The following is a 21,034-nucleotide window of genomic DNA, read 5'->3' on the forward strand; positions in this document are numbered from 1 at the left end:
GCGGCCCTCAAGTCATGCCCCTCTCCCGGAAACAAGTTTCCGGGAGTAGGCAAGTATGGTCTATTTTGTGCCTAGTCTAAATGAAAACCTCCATGAAAGTGATATTAGTCTTTACATATACTTAAATTAGGCTAACATCTTAGGTGCAAACGAGGCACAACTGACTATTTATTTTTTAACTTATTATTATATATTTCAATATAGTCTTCATAACAACATTAAAGACAAGTAAACACATTCCTTCCAATATATTTAATGCCAAAAGTTTAACATTATGGAAGAGTACTTAACACATGATTTAAACATGAAAAGATAACAACAGATTTTTTTTCTAACCTAAATATTTCATAACAACAGCTTAAACTCCGCATTTGGGGACATTAATTTGTTTGTTGGAAACTGCCACATTTGCGGAAATTTTTCAGTAGAAATGTGCATTAAAATACAGCAGGTTTTTCTTTCTAAATCTGTTTCCATTCAGAAGAAAAAATCTTTTGTTTGGAAACTCCACCTCATGCCTTCCCCCATCAGCATCATAGTGATCAATGCTGCCGGCTTGATTAGTTGCCACTGCTCTCTTGCAATAGCTGTACTTCTATGACTGCAATCATGTAGTAAAAATTAGTCTCCCTTTCTGATTCATACTGCTGGTTTGCTTAACAGCACCTGCTGCCTTGCAATGATAAGAGTGTTTCTATATTCGCGGACACTAAGCTCTCACTATATGCCTATATTCAAAGAAGCACTGCAACTGTACTCTCTGCTAAGCAAGCCAGCAGCGTCAATCGCTACCCAGACTGTTTGCTTATAGTGAACGTCTAGTGGTGACAGAGCTTCCAAACAAAAGCTTCCTTCATTGGCATTTGCTAAAATTGAAGCTGTGCAGTGTATTATATCTTAATGCACAATTGCTTTATAGTAATGCTGCAAGAATCACATATGGTGTTAAGTTAGCATCAAGTATACAGATTTTGCCACTGTAAACATCAGTGAAAATATTAAAAGCAGAACCATTATGCTTTCTTATCACACACAATTATCCACAAACAGTATACCTATTACATATGCAATTCTTAGAAAAATATTAAACACAACAAAATACATAATGGTGCAGTTCCACTTAGAATTTGCATTAATAACTGCTCTGATTCATTTACTATTGTTTGGCACTGGATGACAAACAAATTACAGCTGCTTTTTCACAAAGGCATACATTTGTTTCAGCAAAATTCAAAGATGGCGAGAGACAACATGTGTGCTGTCATGTTCTCTTTGATACCAAGTCTCCTGACTGCAGAAGAGTCACTTACTCCAGAAAATGTTTGTTGATATACTTTGTAACACGTTATGATATTGAGATTAAAACAATCCTTTCATGTATGACATTATCAATAATAATGCTAAAGATAATTTTAGCCTATTGTAACTATTTATTTGACAAAGAATGCTCAGAAACTGATATGAGGAAGGGTAATCATTACTTTATCACGGTGCTGCTAATGCTCCCAAATGATTTGCCAAATGCTCACATTTATATCATTAGGTAGATTCAAAGTGTATTACTTGGGCAACAGCTAGAGAATTCAAACTGTTTAGAAGTGGCCCTAATTTATGATTCACAGTACTTGTATCCATTCTTATACAGAATAAGAAAACTATATGTTGTTTTGCGGAGTACCTACTGTTTTTGCAACACTTTGAAACTGATCTATTACTTGCAATTAAAGTCCCTAAAATAAGTCAAGTGGAACTGCACCTTTATTTTCTGAATAGTACAAATCTGCAAATGTTTTATAATATCACTTTTCATATCCCATCCTGCACCGCTTAATCAGGTCGCTCGGTTGACATGCGCTCTGTAATTTTGTTGCACTGTGATGATACTGATTAATTGAGAACTATCCATATATACACTCAAAATGCTTCTCACAATGACTCAGATATAGCATTTAGGCCAAAATACTAAGAAATAATAAATGAAACTGCCCAATGTCATATTAACACTTTCTACCGGAAAAAACTGTTAACGCTGAGCAATGAATTGTCTCACTGTTATACCTGACAATATATATAGGAGGTATATCTATTTCAGTGGCAATTGGATGAGGCATATAAGAACGTAAAGAACCTTTAAGAACATAACTTAACAAATCGAAGTAAAGTTAATATCAGCCTGCGTGCACCTGAGTATTCTGCCATAAAGCAAATAGCACTTATACACTCTGTTTCCCTGCACATAGAAAGTATAAGCCATGAGCTCCTGTCTAGTAAAGTACTGATGGGTAATATGAGCATTGGAGGCAGCAGAACTCGTCACTTAAACCATACCTCCCAACTGTCTCGATTTTGGCGGGACAGTCCCTATTTGCGGACCTCGAAAAAGAGTGTGTACATAAGTGGGAGGAGTTTCACCCCAATGAGTTTTTTTCTGGACAGATTGGGGCAGGGTTTGTGCACAGAGGACCCCGATTTAGCAAATCCAAGTGTTTAGGGCTGTGACTTATACTACTTATTATGTGCAGGAAAACAGATTGTGTATAAGCGTCAAGTTCCTTACAATATGTGAACACACAAAAGGCGGTGTAACGTTATCCTAAACATGTATCAACTTTGTAAATAACATTGAAAATGTAAGCATTTAAAGTAAAAAATATGTCTGTCACTATATGAAAACCAGAAAAATTAACACAAAGGAATCTGAACTCTTTCAAAGTACCATGCAAGTTTTCAGAAATAAGACGCTTGGCTAGAAATATAAAGTCTTTTATCCATATGGCTTCCATTGGCCAGAGGCAATGGTGGTGACATTGAGTAGTTGGGGTAAGAATAAGGCCTAGATGTGAATGGTATGACACTTGCCGTTCCAGAAGACAGGGCAGTATTAGTGGGTGACAAGTTATTCACTGAACTGCGATGGACATTGTAGCCTGCAAAGAAGTGAACAATATAAGAAACCTTACTTAATAAAATAAAAAGAATATTAAGGCAAATTTCACTATGACAAAGGTACTAATGTTAAAAACATAGCAGACACAGAATTTCTCCAAAATATCCAAACTTACTTCAGGAGTAAATAGATCAACAAGTAAGAATCTATATTAAAACTTATTTATATAAAAATATATTTGTCCACTTCCTTCTGTCGTATGTGGATGGGGGATTATGGAGCTGCTAGCCCTACATCTTGAATCCCCCTTTAAATGACTAGAGCTAGAATGCACAGTGTGTGCTAAGGCAGCCGCCGCAGACAAAGACTGAATCTGTCCAGCTATTCAACAGTGCTAACATAAGCGCTCTTTTTCAACTCTATTGAATAGTACTGGAGGGATTTAAGCCTCCTGGTAAATTACCACCTACTAGCTAAATTCTATTAATTTGTTCTTTACCATCCCCAGAACTCCAGAGCACCACAATTTCTGTAATACAGAACTTCTAGGCTTCTGATTGGTCGTCACACAGCGGTGTTCTGCCAAGACTGTGAGACAAACCAGGGTTCCCTGTGAGAAGCAGCAGCATGGAGTGGCGTGGTTTCAGGAAGCCAAAAAGCACTTAAGTAAAATTTAGCTATTAGCGGATAAATGAACTGCAGATAAAAAGTGTCCTTAGATTTCTATAGCATGTTTTTGAGATGCACATACTGATATAGGAATGAAACAACCCTCTATTAACTAAATTGATGTACACATTCCTAAATCCATACAAATGTACCCAGATCAGGAGTGGCTACCTATATACCATAATTTAACACAGTTGATCTGGCAGTGTCTTCACATTATTCACTTACTATTTATGTTCCTCATGACTTACTAATTTAAATTGGGCTGTTAAAGTTGTTAACCCATTTGCTGGTGTCATCTTTACCAAGAATACCTTTATTTTCTACCTAATCAAAGTTTATATTGTTTTATACATACATTCAGGCTTATGGAACATACATGCTCTACTATTAGGGTCACTGTCACTTTCATTTTATTAGTGACTGGGTGTCAGGTTTCTAATTGCATTTGCAACAGTTCATAGAAGTGGAATGCAATGTGATATAGATCATAAGAATCTATATCATTGACCACTTTAGCATGTGATAGGCCATGACGAGGATCCTACAGCATTGGCAGGTAAAATCTCTACATGCATAAACCTTTACTATCCAACAAAGATGGTCAAGAACGATTCAAATCTATATAGCTATTGATCATACCTGGCCAGAACTGCAGTCAGCCAGTGAAAGCTATTATTGTGTATGTAGACACTGGCCAACTGCAATGGGGAATCATGGTGACAACCTACACAGTCTGACCAAAACCATGACTAGGAGAAACATCTGTATAGTTTAGGAGCAGGGTGGAAAACTACTTTCATCGCAACTTTCTTGCTTAATCCTTTCAATGACTGTAATTAGATTAAGTGTACTTACCTCATAGCTGGTTCCGAATTGTTTTCTTAGAATAAGTTGTATAATGCTACAGTGGCAGACACAGAAAATCTGTTATCAAGCTCTGTTAATAAATGTATACTTGGCACTTGTGTAGCCACAGCTAACACAGTTCACATGTGTGCCTGCTAGTGTAGGAGTAAAGCAAAATGCTTCATAAATGGGTCAGCCAGCACCAAAATTGCCACACTGGCAGCCCATTCTACTGGTAATGTATGATTAGCAATGGGTGTGGCTGAAATGGCTAAAAACACTACTTAGAAGGGGTGTCCATATACTGTCTTGTATTAATGTACACACTGAAATCAGCCCTTGTTGGCCACAAATATATCCATAATTGTAATATCTTATGGATACATGGGACTCGACATACAAGACATACTTCCAACATGCCTTTATAATGATTAATTATCCTGCAAGGAATTGCAGGAGGATTTAAAAACATTCTACTTCCAAAACATAGAGCTTCTTATTTAAGTGAAAACGATATTAGATACAATATAAGTGACTCATGAATGACTCTAATTTTCCACTTACCTAAATGCAGCAATGTATATTGTGCTGCCAATTCCTTTGCATCTTCCAATGATGTGCACAGTTTGTCAGGCATAAAGAAACGTCCAACAGATGGGAAAACAACCTTATAAATCAGAAGTACTTTTCCATCTTGGCTGGTTGCTGAATGCAAATAATAGTCTGGACAGGCTAAATTATTTTTGTAACAGTAGTACTCTAAATGCATCACAGCAGAGTGAAAATGATTTAACTTTAAATTATGTATGTTTAATGGAGTAAGTTTTATTCCAGAATAGAATGGGTATGTTTCAGGCTCTGAAGACGTTGGGCTGTATTGGCCACTGAGAATTGATGAAAGACTTGGACATCTACCAAGAGACTTATGGCCCATTTCTTCATTATTTGCAATAGTAAGCAAGCTTTCAACATTAGGACCCATTTGTCCATTTACATTTTGTCTCCAACTAGCTTCCTTGTTTGCAGGTTTAGCCAAGGTGACTTCAATGCTAGCCCCATCAATGCATTCCCCATTCATTACTGACATTGCTGTAATGGCATCTTCTCTGTTAAAAAAATGTACAAATGCATAGTCCCTCAATTTCTTTACACGCTCAACAGCTCCAGGCTTAAATTTGTTAAATTCTGCTTTAATGGTTTCTTCAGCAGTAGATATCATCAAATTTCTTACGTACAAAACCTTTACTCTCTGCATTGTCTCTTCATCAACTTCTTTCTCTGGATCTGCCCAATCAACCTGAATAGTATGACCCCATAGCTGGAAAGTCCCTGGAAAGTAAATTTAACAGCACTTTAAAATAATTCCAAAGCAAATGCAAGCAGGATTTATAAAAAATACAGCATTTTACTGTTTATAAAATATTTCTTGGGTATACAAGTGTATATTTCAGCATGAATTAGAGGTATTAACATTTTCTGATCATCTCTTTCTTGCGACTATTTTCCTAATTTCTATGACACTGGAAAGAGGGCAGAGACCGATTCAGCAGTAGTTAAAGAAAGGTGGCCCTGCCATTTTGGAGTGTTACAAAAATGTATTCTGTTTTAAAGACATTCAAGTATTTGTATGTAAAATATTAAAATACAACTAGGGTACACATATACAGCATGACCCACAGTAGCATACATTTGCAAATGAGTTAGCTGTCTTACACTGCAGTGCTCTTCCCAGAAACTTTTGCCAGCCAGATGGCATTAACAAGTAGCCGGGTAGGGGCAGTGTAATATTTTGCAATAATAATAAATAAAATAATGTTGAAGGTTATTGACAACACTTACGTTATTTATAAAGACTCCAGAGGTTATTGCCCACTTGCTGGCTGGACTGGACACACTTATATTGTTTTTTTAATATTTCATTCATTCACTTTTTCATGTCTGAACATCTGCCTGCCTGGACTGGTCAAACTGGTGGTCAGTGGTCTAACACACTCTGCTGGCTGCAGTGCTCACACAGTGCTTATTATATAATAGGATAAACAATGGTTTATTCTATTATAACAGGACTCCAAGAGCCAGGTGCCAGGTAAAAACAGCCGGGTGGAGCACCAGGGAAATAGGTCCTGGGGAGAACACTGCGTTGTATAGTGTCTCACAGTTAAAACCGAAACACTCAGCAACCCTAGATAGGCCAGTATTTACACAAGGCTTCTGGTCCTGCCCCAACTCAAAATGCCCCTTCAGAAGCAACTAATTTAGCTAAATACTATAACACCATTGCGATTCCACAGCACTGCCTACAGGCTCTGCTCAACAAAATCACTGCATCCTTTGAAGAAACATTTAACTTGACCCTGGAAGAGATGTGTCATAATATTTCTGGCATTGCAAATCATACTGCCTAAAAATCTCGTTCCAACCGCCTTTCAATCTTGTAGTGTGTATGCACTCACACGACTGTCGACCAAGAGAGTAGGAACCTGTCATTGTGTCTGTGTTGTTAAATGTAGAGAGTGCTGTAGGTGGGATAATTTTTCTGTTCATTCTGAGACTGAATATTTTGTTTCAGAGTCACAGAAGCTAACGAAATGAATAAGGACATTGTGGAAAAGTTTATTTTGTGTGAAAATCAGTGTGACAGGAATGACCGACTACACTGCTCTTGGACCAGATGAAGAGCACAGATCATCATCATCATTTATTTATATAGCACCAACATATTCTGTAGCGCTTTACAATTGGGGACAAAAAAAGTAAACTAATTAACAAACTGGGTAAAACAGACAAAGGCGAGAAGGCCCTGCTCGCAAACTTACAATCTATGGGATTGAAGGTAAATCGTGCATAGTGTGTACACATGCATTGACAGACTGATTGAAGCTTCAGTCAATTGTAAAATTGTTAGTGATAACAAATTGGTCGAAAGTTTTTGTAGTAGTGTACCCAGTCTAAGTGACATCTCCTGACATCTCTCTGCAATAAACCATAATTACAACAGACAAGATCTTAAGATATTTAGCTATATGTCCCCTGCTAATCTGCCAAGTAGACCAGTGACCTCCTAGAACAGGGTATCCAATATAAATGTGCTTTCCCTTTTCATTTAATTGTTACCAAAGACAAAATTGTTACTAAGGAGCCTCCAGGTATTTTACATAGCTGGATGACGCCATAGGAACCAACTGTTTCACTTCACTTTGAGAACTAAATATCCAATAGCTGGCATATATAAATTGGTATATCACAATCCAGAGGGATCATTTATTGGAGATTTCCTCAGGATCTCCCAAGGTAAAACTCACTTTGGGTGGCTTCCACGTGGACTGGGCCACAACTTTCCAAAGCCCAGTGCATTGGATGTTATAGCTAGTTTGCAAGTTGAAACAACTGTTTATTTTATTCCCCTGGTATACCCACTGCCTTTCAAAGACGGACCTTTCATTTTAGTAGTACAGTTTTCAAAGTTTTAATCAAACACTGTGTTTTTTTACGTTATTTTACCATAGTTGCTTGGAAAGACTCTTAAAGCCTTGTCCTTCATGTGAAAGTATTAAATTAATTGAAAAAACAATATCTAGCGATGAAAGAAAATCCAAAGCAGATTTTGCAAAATCCCCAAGTTGTAATGCGGCAGGGACTGATGTGAGTGAGTTCTCTCTACAGCGCTGCAGAATTAGTGGCGCTATATAAATAGCTGATGATGATGATGATAAGTGTCCTGGTCTCCGCTGCAACTAAACATGCAGTTGTTGCACTATCGTCCATAATAAAAAATCAGTTCATCATCATCATTTATTTATATAGCGCCAACATATTCCGTAGCGCTTTACAATTGGGGACAAACATAATAAACTAATAATAAACTAATAAACAAACTGGGTAAAACAGACAAAGAGGTGAGAAGGCCCTGCTCGCAAGCTTACAATCTATGGGACAATGGGAGATTGACACATGAGGTTAAGTATACATTTTGCATCTTGGCCCAGCCAGACTGCAAAGGTAGGGTGACTCATAAGCTAAATGATCCTGTCACACAACAATGTTGGTCCGGGGGTAGTTGTCTTCTGTGAAATTGTGTAACAGGCTAAAGGTAGTGAGGTTAAGATGGTGGTTGAGGAATATTATAAGCTTGTCTGAATAGGTAGGTTTTCAGAGAACGCTTGAAAGTTTGTAGAACAGAGGAGAGTCTTATTGTGCGAGGGAGAGAGTTCCATAGAGTGGGTGCAGCCCGAAAAAAGTCCTGTAACCGGGAATGGGAGGATGTAATGAGGGTGGATGAGAGACGCAGATCTTTTGCAGAACGGAGTTGCCGAGTTGGGAGATATTTTGAGACAAGAGAGGAGATGTATGTTGGTGCAGCTTTGTTGATGGCCTTGTAGGTTAGTAAAAGTATTTTATATTGGATTCTGTAGAAGACAGGCAGCCAGTGTAGAGACATACAGAGTGATTTAACAGAGGAATTAGCTATTTGCAAGGAAAATCAGTCTTGCCGAAGCATGCAAAATAGATTTTAGGGGTTTGAGTCTGTTTTTGGGAAGACCAGTAAGGAGGGAATTGCAATAGTCAATGCGGGAGATGATTAGTGCATGAATTAAGGTTTTAGCAGTGTCTTGTGTGAGATATGTGCGGATTCTGGAAATGTTTTTTAGATGTATGTAACATGATTTAGATATAGAGTCAATGTGGGGAACAAAGGATAGGCGTGAATCAAGGATTACACCTAGGCAGCGAGCTTGTGGGGTGGGATTTATGGTCATGTTATCAACAGAGATAGAAATGTCAGGTATGCTCTTGTTGGCGGGTGGGAATATTATTAACTCTGTTTTAGAAAGATTAAGTTGACGAGCGGACATCCAAGATGAAATGGCAGAAAGACAGTCAGTTACACGGGACAACACAGATGTCGAGATATCAGGAGAGGATAGATAGATTTGGGTATCATCCGCATAGAGATGATACTGAAAGCCAAAAGGAACTTATTAGATTTCCAAGAGAAGCGGTATAGATAGAGAACAGCAGAGGACCTAGCACCGAGCCTTGTGGTACTCCAACTGATAGGGGAAGCGGAGCAGAGGTGGCTCCAGAGAAATTAACAGTGAAAGAGCGATTAGAGAGGTAAGATGAGAACCAGGATAGAACTGTGTCTTGAAGACCTAGGGATTGCAGCGTTTGTATGAGAAGAGAGTGGTCAACGGTGTCAAATGCAGCCGAGAGATCAAGGAGAATTAGGAGAGAGTAATGGCGTTCAGTTTTAGCAGTGATCAGATCATTAACAACCTTGGTCAGCGCAGTCTCTGTGGAGTGTTGAGAACGAAAGCCAGACTGAAGAGGATCCAACAGGTTGTTTGCGGAAAGAAAGCGTGTGAGGCGAGTGTAGGCAAGTCTCTCTAGAAGCTTGGAGGGGCAAGGGAGCTGAGAGATGGGACGGTAATTTCAAGTTACTAAATCTATCTTTGACCCACTGCATTATTCCGAATGGAACTGTTCAAAACAGACCAAATAATTACTACCCTGAATGCTCCTAACAAAAACCTACATGTTTTCATTTTCATACTTTTGACATGTGATTTCATTACTCTTGGTTACCCGTCCTGGAAAGCAAATCTGTCCTACAATTGCCTATTCTGCATATCCTTGAGAATTCCTCCCACACTCCAAAAAACATACTAGTAGGTTAAATGGCTGCTATCAAATTGACCTTAGCCTCTCTGTCTGTGTGTACGTTAGGGAATTTAGACTGTAAGCTCCAAAGGGACAGGGACCGATGTGAATGAGTTCTCTGTACAGCGCTGCGGAATTACTGGCGCTATATAAATAATTGGTGATGATGATGATGATGATGAATTCATCCAGGAAGTTCCAAAACTACTTGCAAGAGTTTATATGATTAATCCTTGGAGATTACTACACCCTGTAGACTGTGATTTCCCATTCTATTCTCACCCACACACAATTTACAGCTGAACTGATTATTTACTTATCTCCCCTACTCCTCTCAGTAACAGTGACTAATACTGGTTCTCTGATATGGTCGAAACATGCTTCAATTTTTCTCTCCTGTAACTTGACTTCCCTAGCTAAAAGCAATCATGTTGGAGACTTAGTGAGTAACTCCTTATCAACCCTATATTACATTTTGAACTCTGATAGGGAGGAATTACAACTTGGAGAGTTGGGAAAACTCTTATTACTTACCAACCAAGTATTCTAAGAAAAATGGAACAAAGGCCACTGTTAGCGAGACTACTGAGTGATGACAAGGGAAACTATGATTATTCATAGGCTCCAAAGGTGAATTTATTTATGATCCTATTGCCCTAGGACCCTCTAACCCCAATTCCCCTTCTCATGCATCCCTTAGCTGGATCTATCTGGATGCCCTGTCACCAAACTTTTTGCTCCAGCTATTGAGCACCTTGAAGCTCATATTTGGCATAAACCAAATGTATTGTGATTAAAAGTAAGCTCGGTGGAATATAAAAATCCTCCTAGTTGCAGCCACATTCTCCTCACGATATCAAATGTGAATATTTTCCTCCCATAAATATATAAAAATATTTCCTACACACTATCTTGCATTGGGCATATTTTGAAATTAAGACACCCAAGCATTCTATATTTATAACAAACCAGAGCATTGTGCATTACAGAGCTACAACCAGGAGTGCCATAGTACCACATACACTGCATGACAACTGAATATTATTTCTGCAGCAACAAGTTGGATGTATGAATGTTTCATATGTCAGTGTTTTGATACCACAATCTTCCCACATCAGGAGTCTGATATCACTACTGTCTACCCAATTGTCTAGATTCCTTTTCTCACATCATGACCCTCCACTTGTCACACACAGCTCTATCTTCATTAACATAATCACATACTTATATATGTCACCATCTCCCACATGATCAGCTCATTCACTAATATATACTTTATTCTATTGTGGACATGCCAATCATCTGATGTCAGCCCACTTAAAAATTGAGAACATCCCTGAGATGCAAGTGTTGAAGACTAAATAAAATAAGGTTAAACACCATAGTCAAACACAAGTTAAAGAGCCATTAAACCCAAATATTTAAATTATCAGATACTAGATGGTGCAAAATATTGGCCTATCACCTCCAAAAGACTGAGTATGTTCATCCTTAGGGCAAAACAACTGTGTGGCTTTCAAAAATGTCCAGACAAAATGAAACAAAATATTCTGCCCAAAAACACAACCAGCTATCCCACAGCAGTGACCACGTAGATGCAGAGGTCTTCATAACAACAATTAAAATTGCCTCCTGAGACATGAATGACCTTCCCTCCTCCTTTCCTCCAGGCAGAATCTGCTTTGTTTGAAATAGAGTTATGAAGCCAGTTGTCAGAAACCACTAATATGGCAGCAGTTTTACCTGTAATTCATGTACAGCTGCTTGAATGCATATAAACACCAAGCATGACGCTGTCTAAAATAAAAAAAGTAAATGCTATTTACAAAGCTACTTGAAAAAATAAATGAGAGACATTTACTATTTATTAAATTCTTGTTGCATTAATATTTTGCAATAACTGAACACTGCAAATTAAACGCAACCTTAAAGTTTGCAAAAATGTCTTTTGGGATATAAAAATATAAACTAGCCTGTCAGAACTGGCAGGCCATCCCAAAAACATGAGCTTCAAGCCCTGTATTAAACTTAACATTATATTCCAAAACATTTCACTGTAGCATTGTTAATAAACAAAGTACCACCTTCGCACTCCTTTACAGATAGTTATAACTCCTCCCAAATCATTAGGACAGTGTCCCGATACATGACAAAAAGCTGAGATTGGGTTGCTATGGCAATCCACCAATCAAAACAGTGCAATTCTACAAACACAATACTGTTTAGCTGTCAGTCACTGTTTGCTTGTTTAGTTAAGAATCTTCTCTCTAACAGGGCAACCTGTTGCAGGGGAATGAAAGAGAACATGTTGGACAACTTTAGTTAAAGCTGTACAACAGCTGAGATAAAATATTGTACCAAGGAGTCCCTCCCCAGGGCTCTGCTGGTTTATCAATAAAGCTATCCAATTCTAAATGGTAGTGAAGGGAAAGTGTCAGCAGGAGGACCAATATCTGGCTCAATCAAATTGGTCCGCTGGTTCACCATTCAGGTTGTCAGCTAGGGGTCTAAGAGGAATGGAGTAGCCCAAGAAAAAATGAGGCACATAGCATCCCCATGGCTCCGGAAAGTGGGGTGGCACATCAATAAAATTCTTTACTAGGTAGTAGTGCAGCTTTAAGCATAAACACTGATGTTATTTCATATATTTTGTTAGTATTTTGTTAGTTGTTATTATTATTCAGTTATACCCAACCTTTGATTGATGTCAAACACTTGTTTGCTGGCTCTTACAAAAGTAATACCAAGAGAGCAGGGATAGAGTCGATAGTAAGAATACATGGACATTATAGATGAATGCAAAGTGTCACTGCTCTAGGTTTTGCAATGCTTTTTTTCTTTTTTTAAATTTATAACCGTTCATATTAAGATACTAATGTATGCCTTCATTAATATTAGGTGAAATACATTGAAATGTTTTTTATCTAAAAAGGTTTACTCATGTTAATGTGTCCAATTCCTCCACTAAGTACACAATAACACATCCTGAGAAGTTACTTATTATTGGATGGCCTCATTAATCAATAAGACACATTAGGAGGAAAGTAATCACCTGGAATCAATTTCCTTCTTGCCATGGCAGCCGCTCTGTGAGATTCAAATTCCACGAAAGCAAAGCCTCGATTTTTTGTTTTGTCAGTTGCACTTGGGTACACAATTACATCTATTACGCCTTCTGTAACTTTTCTCATTTCATCCAAAATTTCTTCTTTGTTCTTCTCTTTGGGGATGGCACCAATGAAGAGCCTGCAGTTATCTAAACTAACACAAACTCCAATAAACTTGCCCGGACGAATCTCATAATTATTTAGCATACGAATAGCCTGCAAGGCCTCATCTTTGTTTGTATACATGACAAAAGCATAACCTCTATTCTCACCACTAAATTCCATCATTAACCTAAATTCATAGATTTTTCCAGCTCCATCAAATACAGGGACCAGTTCATCTTCATACATGTCACGGGGAATTTTCCCCACAAACACTTCACAGCCACGTGGGGGAGGTGGACCTTCCCAACCTGAAAAAAAATGTACACAGATATTTTAATTAGCCAAAAATATATATAATTAGAAACAATTATAAAATACCAATTCTTTTCCCTTACTCCCCTCGCCAGCTACTTAGTCAATGCTCAGCCTTAATATGTTAGTCAAATTGTAATGGTCCTCATCATGGAAGTCATTCCCCCTGGGCTATATAGTAAGTGATTGTTGAATGACTTAACGTTACGCGTAAACTTAGGACCAACAGCAATTAAAGGGGACAAGCAATGATCATCTAGTTCCTTCCCCTGTGACATTTACAATTAGGTGCCAAGGAGAATTAGAGAAGTGGGACCAGTATCTAGAGGTGAAGACCAATAATCTGTAAAAGCATAAATGGTTACAATTCTGTTGATATATTTGTTTTAAGCAATAAAAGAGAATATTTGGCAGCATTTGCAGAAACTTCACAAAAAATATTAAGATACAGTTAATATTGCTACCTGGAGGAGGGCCACCATATTTGCGTTGTCCATTTTCTTGTACCATGTTGTACCCAGTCTTTTCCATCAAAGCAAGCAAAGCTGCTTCATTCTGAGTTCCAATTCTAGCTTTGCTGCACCCATTCATGATTTCTGAGCATTCATCATTCATGGCTGCAAAGTCATCTATGAAAATTAAAAGCTATTGAATGACAACTGGAAAAGGTTCATGGAATCAGATCAGCAACTTAAAAGTTAATTGACTTATATGTACCCTCCTGCAACTTTTACTTAATGTGTAGCTTTTTCTTTTTAGCTTATTTCTGTCCTGCCACAATGCTGCCAACTCGATCCAATCCAATTCAAAGAGCTTTACAAACAGTAAAAACAGGAGACCTTCTTATATAAAGTCATAGCAAAAAAAAGTGCACAACAAAACTAGAAAGAAATAGCAATATATCTTGTAAAAGCTGCAGTAAATTTACAAGCCAACAAATTAAAACAATTCAAAGGTGAGCAACCTCTTTAAAATAACACAGAACAGAAATCACTACCCGCCACGTCGCTACAGTTTTATGAAAAGAGGGTTAAGAAAGAAAACTGCTCACCTCACAGAGTGACTCCCATAGGGGGAGATTCAATTATAGGCGAAATGCCTCTGGTGCTGTATCTCCGCTCATTTTTTCTCGCATCCCATAAAGGTGCACAGAAAAATCATCCCTGTTACCACAGTACACATCATGGCGCAAAATTGAATGTCCCTCATACTGTCTATACATGAGTCACTTCTATAGTGTTAAATATGTACACAGTAATGTTAGAAAACAGGTAAGATTAATGAAAAGAAGTTTATCAATGGATAGATAATTAGGCAAAATATGGTATTTTCTATACAGGAAGCCAGTAGGAGACACTGTGAAAATAAGGTGTTAGAGGTTTAGACATAGGCACACAGGTGGTGAAGAGCCAAATGCCTATTTATCAAACAGTTAATGTCGGAGAAATCATTACCGCTGTACACATAGACCTCCATGGGGATAGCAACATTTCATAATTTATTAAGCTGATAAAAGCAAGGTTCTCACAGCAAAGTAATGCCATTTTCAATGGAATCCAGCTGAAATCTCTGATGGCTTCGCTAGATCGCTCATGGGGAGAGCGCTATGCGCACACACATAGCACTCTCGCAATTCTCCAGCGAAAGGCTGCCAATGAAGAGGAAAAAAAAAAAATTTAGGAGGGGAGTCAATGCCAGAGCTCCCAGAGCAGCCCCATCATAGTAAACTGCAGCTGTGTAGAGGTCAACCATCAGCTAACATGGTACAATGGAGTTATTGTGAATTTGATTGCACTGTTTCCACCTAACCCCATCTTGCTACCATGAAAATACAATGGAAAGGGCAGGGCTATTGTGGTGCAATCCAGGTCCAGCAGATTAGTGCACCACTTTTAACACCTTGTTTATGCATGTCCTAAAATATTCTGAAATGAAGGAGCAGGTATAGGTATATCAGGTATATGTACTTACGTTGTGGCTAACCAGTATATATGTAAATCAAAATCAGTAACACTAAAGGAGATGTTCCCTCTATTGATATTCCAATTGACACCCCAATCTTTCCAAATTGGTTTAACTGAAGCCTCATATTACTACTATTTGGTGTTGAATGACACTGTTACTTGCTAACATTTCTTCGCTACATTTCAGTTTTGGGCTTTCCACTTGCCTCCATTCCTGTTCTCATGTTATGAATCTGTCCCTGTCACCTTCAGTTACACCCTTACTTACATAATCACAAGTGGATGTCACTACCTCCCATAAAATCAGCACACTCATGATCTAACTGGATAACATTTGTGCTATCCCTGCAAACTTCAAAGTTTGGGACAATTGCATTTTCACTTACAATGCACAGCATTCAAGTCTTTACTAAAGCTTCTTGCATAACCACTAATAACCTCCTAAACGCAGGATTAAATCAAGTTTGATTGATTTAATCCAGATAACATTCTCATTATTATGAATAAGTAGCTGTAGCTTTGCAAGGGTTAAATGCCGTTGGGCCATCAATTTGATAGTGGGAATCAACAAAGGGTGCTCAGTTACATGTGAGCCACTTGTCTTTTGCCTGGCCTAACACTGTTTTGGGCATGAAACCAGGTGGCAAAGTGGGCACAGATAGCATTTTCATTATTTTGAATAAGTAGCTGTAGTTTTGCAGAAGACAAGTGGCTCGCATGTAACTGACCACCCTCTGCTAATTCCCACTATCAAATTGGTCACCCAACGGTATTTAACCCTTGCAAGACTACAGCTACTTAAATGATCAAAAAGCGATCTGTGCCCACTTTAACACCTGACTTCATGCCCAAAACAGTGATGGGCCAGGCAAAAACAAGTGTTTTATATGTAACTGACCACCCTTTATTTTTTCCCATATCAAATTGGAGGCCCAACAGCATTTAACCCTTGCTTATTCAAACTGATCAAAATGCTATCTTTGCCCACTTTGCCACCTGATTTCATGCCCAAAACAGTGATGGGCCAGGCAAAAGACAGGTATTTTATATGTAACTGACCACCCTGTGTTGATTCCCACTATCAAATTGGTGGCCCAATGGCATTTAACCCTTACAAAACTACAGCTACTTATTTAAAATGTTAAAATATGGAGACTTTGCCCCCTGATTTCATTGCCAAAGCCTTGTTGGGTCACGGTAAATACTATTCCAGCTTGTGTAAAAGACACCCTTTAGTGTCAATCTGATGTGAAATCAGTGAACCAACTTGATTTAATCCATTAAAAATAAGTTGTTATGAATAAGAAGCTGGAGCGTGAAGAAGTAAATAAGATGCTAACTTCAGCCTCGTTCTTACAAGGATTGTTGCATTCAAATCAGACATGTCACTAGGTCCTAAGAGCCCATGTTGTTATTTTTTGCTTTAATATACATCATATAAGGCCAGATTTACCGTCTGGAGGCTTGGAGCAGAGATCTGTGGCTCTTCTGCCAAACTACACATTACATATGTCTGCGGGGCATGTAGTGATAAGCCTGAGCTGAGGATATCAAGACACTGAAATGGCATATACAATAACTACACATCTGTCACCCTCCTCACTGCTTATAATACTCATTATAAAGGTGAGATCGATGTATATTTATGTTTGCCCCATTCAGAGTGGACGTGGGATAACTTATTTTCCCTCGATCGATTCTGTGGGGCCTCGGTCTATCGGTAACAAAGAACATTTCCATTTGAGCCTGTGACCGGAGTTACATTTCTAGAGCCCAGGCTCCGTATATCTCTCTATACACTCGCTGCCGGCTGCGCCATAACACGTTTCCACTGACCTAGTGCGTGACTCCGTATAACCTGCATGTAGCTGGGCCGTTGCTCAGGGTATAACGGGCTCCGCGGGTCGGGATGTGATTGGTGGCGTTCGCACCAATAACCGCCAAAACAAAAACCAGCGAGCGCGCGGATCCTCTTGGCCGATACTATTGTCCCCACCCACTTTCTGGCTCCTCACACGGCGATGGAACGCCTGCGGTCATTGTGCCCAATCAGGGGATGAGATGCAGAATTGTATCACGCTTCCTGTTCAGTAACGTGACCAATCAGCATCAATGTTATTCCGTTTTCCTTCTCATTTGTGACCATATTTTAAAAGGTAAAACTTGGCTGCCTTACAGGACACTCACATCAGTAAATCCATTGTAGACTGTCACAGAAAAACAATGCAAATGTTTTCAGTAGCATGTAGTTTCCAGTCATAAATGATATACCAAAGACAGCAGAGGACCAGTCTTCCATCCAGCTCATATAGTGTTGCAATAATATACTGGTTAAAATGTCATAACTGCAACTTTTGTATTTATTAATAACCTATTAAATCATCATTAGTTATGTCTGTCAACTATACTTTTTTGAAAGGTTCATTACTACCTAATGAAAAATGGAACCCCCGGAAAAACAGTAGGGGGGACGGGGGTCGAGCAGTATAACCAATCACTGGGCGCAGTCTCTTAATTGTTGCTTGTGATTGGTTCTCATACTGCTTTTGTCATCCAGAACAATTTGGCTAAAATAGAAATAACGTTTTCATATGCAGAGAATCCTTACTTCTGTATATGTACTTTGTAATCAGTGCAATGAGTCTTAATGACATTTAATCCTTGCTAATAGCCTGTCTTCACTGTTTTATTACATGCAGTCGAAAATATGTCTTTAAAATATTGAAGTATGAGTGAGAATTGAGATTGGACATTTCAAGAGACCTATGGAGACAGCATGATATCCAAAGGGAGTACTTGTGTGAATTTCTTTGCACATCCTCCAGTTTTGGAAGGATCTAAATGATTTAGGATCTTATGCATCTCTAGTCTTTACACCTTCATAACCTGGGCTGCCATATACCGTGCCAGTGTCATTGGTTTTTTATGTGCACGTTAAAAATTGTGTTTGCAAGACTTTAGAGGAGTGAAGGGGAGTTTTAACGCTGTCATGTAGAAGACAAAAAAAATGTTTTGCATACATTTACCAACGTTAGATTGCATTACACATTGATAATATCTACATTACAGTACTTTATTTAGCATATTTTTAACTTGAACTATTTTTTACCATACAATCATCTATACCATGTCAAAACACATTACTACATTCATATTTGTACCAAAAACATACATAAATATAATTAATTACTGATTTTATTTTTTATTTTTTTTATTTTTTAATTTCATTATTTTTTCACAAGAAAATCAACTTACACAAGTTAGGCATTAGTGATAAACATAAGTTTAACTTTTTTTCCACATTTTTACATGATTTCAACTACTTTTCAGAGGTTTTGTATTTTTAACACACCCCATATTTGCCTGTTTTACCCGCCACGTTAAAAAACAATTGAATAGCTTTTAACGCGGCTGCCTCTCGCACACCCTATACTTTCAATAGATCGTCTACTGGAGAGCGAGAGGACCGTTTCATGAAAAAAAACTGTGCGTTAACAATGGAATTGAATTGCGGGTAAAGTTATCCCACTTGAAAATGATGAAAAACAGCGGGAAAATTACAACAAGCTCTAAATAAAATACTCGCTGACAATTGAATATGCCCCAGTGTCTGTATGGACAAATCTGTACATCCAAACAAGTCTACCTAGACTATTTTGGTTGGCTGCTAAAAAAATTGGGCACTGAATCGATATGGGTATGGTTCCATAGTTTTTCTGTCCTGCGAAAAAGCTCCATTACGTAATTGCATGCTGGGTATAATTAGCATGTTGCTATCATAATGCACTACAAGACTCAACAAGAGGAGTGCTGCAGTCTAACAGTGACGATCTCAGCAGCCCACTTCCTGGTATAAATACAGGGGTGGGAGGGGATTTTAAACTAGTCACTCATAGGCTCTCCCATTTTCTAAAAATGTGGAAGCACTGCACAACAGAGAAAGAGGTGGATGTGGTATTTATTGGATGAATTGGGGATCTAAAACAAAGTTCTTTACTAAGGTTTTAGTGACCCTTTAATAAGATATAAATGAGCAGTAGTTTAGGAGACAAAAAGGCAATGTTTTAATCAATGTGATGGCCAAAAATTAATAGTAGGCAACATTTTATTTTATTTTTTTTGCAGTTGAATTTGCATATGGACTCCAAGCCCACATTATTCACCCTAAGCATCTACTGGAAAGATCATCTAAACGTGCTAATCAGGTTGTACATGTGTTTAAGTGTCAGATGGATAAATAGGGGTAGATGTTAAAATGTACGTTTTTTTATGGTTCATAAATAACTATTATATTGTTTTTAATAAGACCACTTGTGCAATGGGAACAGAATATACACAATTCCTACAAATAGTCCAGATACAGAATTCCTTGATTGCAAACAATAAGAGCGCACTAAAAGCTCCCTAATTCAACCGAGGCTACGTACACACTGGCATTAAAATTCTGTATTTATAACGCAAGTCTAAATAGATTTAAATCTAAAATCCATTGTACCAAATGAGATTGTATACATTTGTGTTTTTTAAGGGTGTTAAACTTACTTTGTTCTGCAGTGTGTTTTTGGCTTCTTGTTAAAAATACACTTGTTCTTTTTGCGTTTCAGTGTGTCTGATGCATGTCATGATGCACTGTTGAAAACTTACCATCGTAATAGGAGTGCGTTATAAATGAGATATGGTTAAGAGCATTTCCACAAACGTTTGCTTGCATAAGATAACTTACTTTTTTTTCACAAATGCATGTTTAAAAAACGTACATTCATTGCACTTGTAAACACATCTAAATGCATATAACTTGCATTCATAAATACAATATGGTAGATATGCATTTTTACTTGCATTTTAATGTACTAACAAAACTCAATGCAGATGGTAATGTGTGCATTACTGACACGCAGGGCCGGATTAACCATAGGGCTAACTGGGCTACAGCCCAGGGGCCTATGGCATCCAGGGGGCCCTTGAAAGTGCTCACTTTCACTGCAGTACTTCCCCGGCGAGCTGTAGCCTCCTTACTGAGGGGATCTTGTGAGTCTCACTCTCACGAGATCTCCTCAGTAAAGAGCGTACAGCGTGCCGGAGAAGGAGGTAAGTGCCGGGGGGGGGGGGGGCAGCTCGGATCACGGGGGGGGCCCTCACGGGGAATGGAGGCCCCTTTAGCCCAGGGGGCCCATAACCCTTAATCCGGCCCTGCTGACACGTGAGGAATAATCAGCTTTGGCTCCATCCCTTTCTCTGATTCATACAGAAGAGATTCCTTGTACATTCTATAACAATGCTGCCAGTCAATTAAGGACTTTATTGAAATATATTCTATATTTCAGCCAGACAGGTCCAGTAAGTGTCAATGACTATTATTAGTTCCCTAGCGTGCCTATGATAAACTACAGACATGGGAGTTGTCAATATTCTTGCAGTGTTTCTGCTTTGTACACTATTTAGCATACATCCCTGACACAGTGATACTAATAATTCCACAT

The 21,034-nt window shown here is 38.4% G+C and overlaps 1 protein-coding gene across 2 annotated transcripts; it reads right to left on the reverse strand.

Moving 5' to 3' along the window:
- Positions 1 to 237: 237 nt before the first annotated feature.
- On the reverse strand, positions 238 to 17,554 carry RBM46 (RNA binding motif protein 46). 2 transcript variants are annotated; one of them, XM_075198360.1, is made up of 6 exons: positions 17,391 to 17,554; positions 14,055 to 14,219; positions 13,446 to 13,586; positions 13,119 to 13,322; positions 4,970 to 5,734; positions 238 to 2,927 (listed from the first exon to the last, which is right to left on the reverse strand). In XM_075198360.1, exons 1-6 carry the CDS (start codon positions 17,416 to 17,418, stop codon positions 2,728 to 2,730), a joined length of 1,503 nt encoding a protein of 500 aa, XP_075054461.1. In that variant the 5' UTR covers positions 17,419 to 17,554; the 3' UTR covers positions 238 to 2,727. The 2 variants fall into 2 exon arrangements, with proteins under 2 accessions (XP_075054461.1, XP_075054452.1); XM_075198351.1 differs by having other exon boundaries at positions 13,119 to 13,586.
- Positions 17,555 to 21,034: the final 3,480 nt, after the last annotated feature.

The sequence above is a fragment of the Mixophyes fleayi genome, chromosome 1 (assembly GCF_038048845.1).
Source record: "Mixophyes fleayi isolate aMixFle1 chromosome 1, aMixFle1.hap1, whole genome shotgun sequence".
In the NCBI taxonomy this organism is placed as follows: domain Eukaryota; kingdom Metazoa; phylum Chordata; class Amphibia; order Anura; family Limnodynastidae; genus Mixophyes; species Mixophyes fleayi.

Excerpts from the sequence above, each read along its gene's own strand:
- RBM46 (XM_075198351.1), bottom strand. The coding sequence starts at position 17,418 with ATGCAGGTTATACGGAGTCACGCACTAG. Across the intron at positions 14,220-17,390 it reads TATACGGAGTCACGCACTAG|ATGACTTTGCAGCCATGAAT; the intron begins GTCAGTGGAAAC and ends TAATTTTCATAG. Across the intron at positions 2,928-4,969 it reads ATATACATTGCTGCATTTAG|GCTACAATGTCCATCGCAGT; the intron begins GTAAGTGGAAAA and ends ACTTCTTTGCAG.